The following is a 1562-nucleotide window of genomic DNA, read 5'->3' on the forward strand; positions in this document are numbered from 1 at the left end:
GCAGCGCCCTGACCCCAGGCCTCTCCTCAGGCGGACCCCGACCAGGACGCCTCCCGCAGCCGGCTGCGCAACGCCCAGGAGAAGATGGTGTACTCCCTGGTGTCCGTGCCCGAGGGCAACGACATCTCCTCCATCTTCGAGCTGGACCCCACCACCCTCCGCGGAGGCGACAGCCTGGTCCCCAGGTACGGCTCCCGGGGGCTCTCCCGCTGGCCAGGGCCGTCTCTGCAGCCTGGCGGTGCCGGGGAGTCTTTCCGGAAGGTTTCGTACAGGAGTTGGTGAAGGACTGTTCCCACTGCCCATTGAAACGCGGCTGAATTCTGTTTTATTTTTTATTTTTATTTTTATTTTTTTGGCTCATCATTTGTGAGTTCTTGGTGGTTGGACAAGAAGTGCTATACAGTGGGGCCTTGACTTACGAGTTTAATTCGTTCCGTGACGGAACTCGTAACTCAAATTACTCGTATGTCAAATCAAAAGTGAACGAGTGAGACACGTGATGCTGGGCTGATGTTGTGGCGTTCACTGTGACGTTCGCTGCGCCAACTAGCGGTGGGGTATCTGAAGCTGGCTCGTAACCTGAATTTTAGCTCGCAACTCAAAGCAAAAAATCGGCTGAGAGACGGCTCGTATCTTGAAAAACTCGTTAGTCGGGACACTCGTAAGTCAAGGCCCCACTGTATTTGGGTCCATAAGCTGAACCTGAAGGCTGCGTTGCTCGGTCTTTCCTCTCTTTCTCCTCCCAAAGCCGAGAGATCTGACGAACTGGATAAAAATTTGAGAAGAAATTCTAGAGGAGGGAATGTTTGAAGTTCGCTGAGGGCAAAGTAAATTCTACTTAGGAGTCAGACCAGTCTTCTGTGGCCATTTGACTAAGTTGAGCTCCGTTTTGTTCATGAGAAGGCGTGTGGGTGGTAACTGGGTGTGAATGTGGTGGAGCTCGCGCATGACGAGGTGGCAGCGTCTTCTCGCTGAGCGCTGACCGTCCGGGCCCAGTGCCTGGCGCCGCGCGTGTCCTAGGGTTTCACCCCCACAGGAGCCCCCGTGGGACCGGTGTGCCATTCGCCTTTTAAAGGTAGAGAAACGGAGGCGCAGGGCGTGTAAGCCACGCCCACAGCAGCGCGTCCCATCAGAGCCCACGTCTCGGTGTTTAGGCCGAACTGGGTGCTCGGGCCACTGGCTCAGCGCAGCGTTGCTGTCTGGCTGTGTCGATAGACTGTTCTAGGCCGTGGCTGCAGAGCCTCCGTGTCCCGGCCCCACACCCTCCCTTCCTCTCCCAGGAACTCCTATGTGCGGCTCAGACACCTGTGCACCAACACCTGGGTGCACAGCACCAACATCCCCATCGACAAGGAGGAGGAGAAGCCTGTGATGCTGAAGGTGAGTCCGCAGCCCCCCAGACCCCCTTGGTCCTGCTCCCCACTCCCGCTGCCGGGCTCCTCAGGGAGGAAGGGGGCCGGGGTTCTGCTGCTCCAGCAAAAGCGTGGTCACGGGCACAGGAGAGTGTGGACACGGGCACAGGAGAGTGTGGTCACGGGCACAGGAGAGTGTGGACACGGGCA

General features: G+C 57.8%; 1 protein-coding gene across 1 annotated transcript in view; it reads left to right on the forward strand.

The window, feature by feature from the left end:
• Nucleotides 1-1562, forward strand: part of ITPR1 (inositol 1,4,5-trisphosphate receptor, type 1) — a 173427-nt gene that overhangs the window by 79409 nt on the left and 92456 nt on the right. The window contains exons 10-11 of the mRNA XM_005881921.2: nt 31-185; nt 1281-1380. Of these exons, the coding sequence (XP_005881983.1) occupies nt 31-185; nt 1281-1380 (255 nt within the window). The remainder of the gene's footprint in view (nt 1-30; nt 186-1280; nt 1381-1562) is intronic.

The sequence above is a fragment of the Myotis brandtii genome, unplaced genomic scaffold, assembly GCF_000412655.1.
Source record: "Myotis brandtii unplaced genomic scaffold, ASM41265v1 scaffold693, whole genome shotgun sequence".
Taxonomy (NCBI): Eukaryota; Metazoa; Chordata; class Mammalia; order Chiroptera; family Vespertilionidae; genus Myotis; species Myotis brandtii.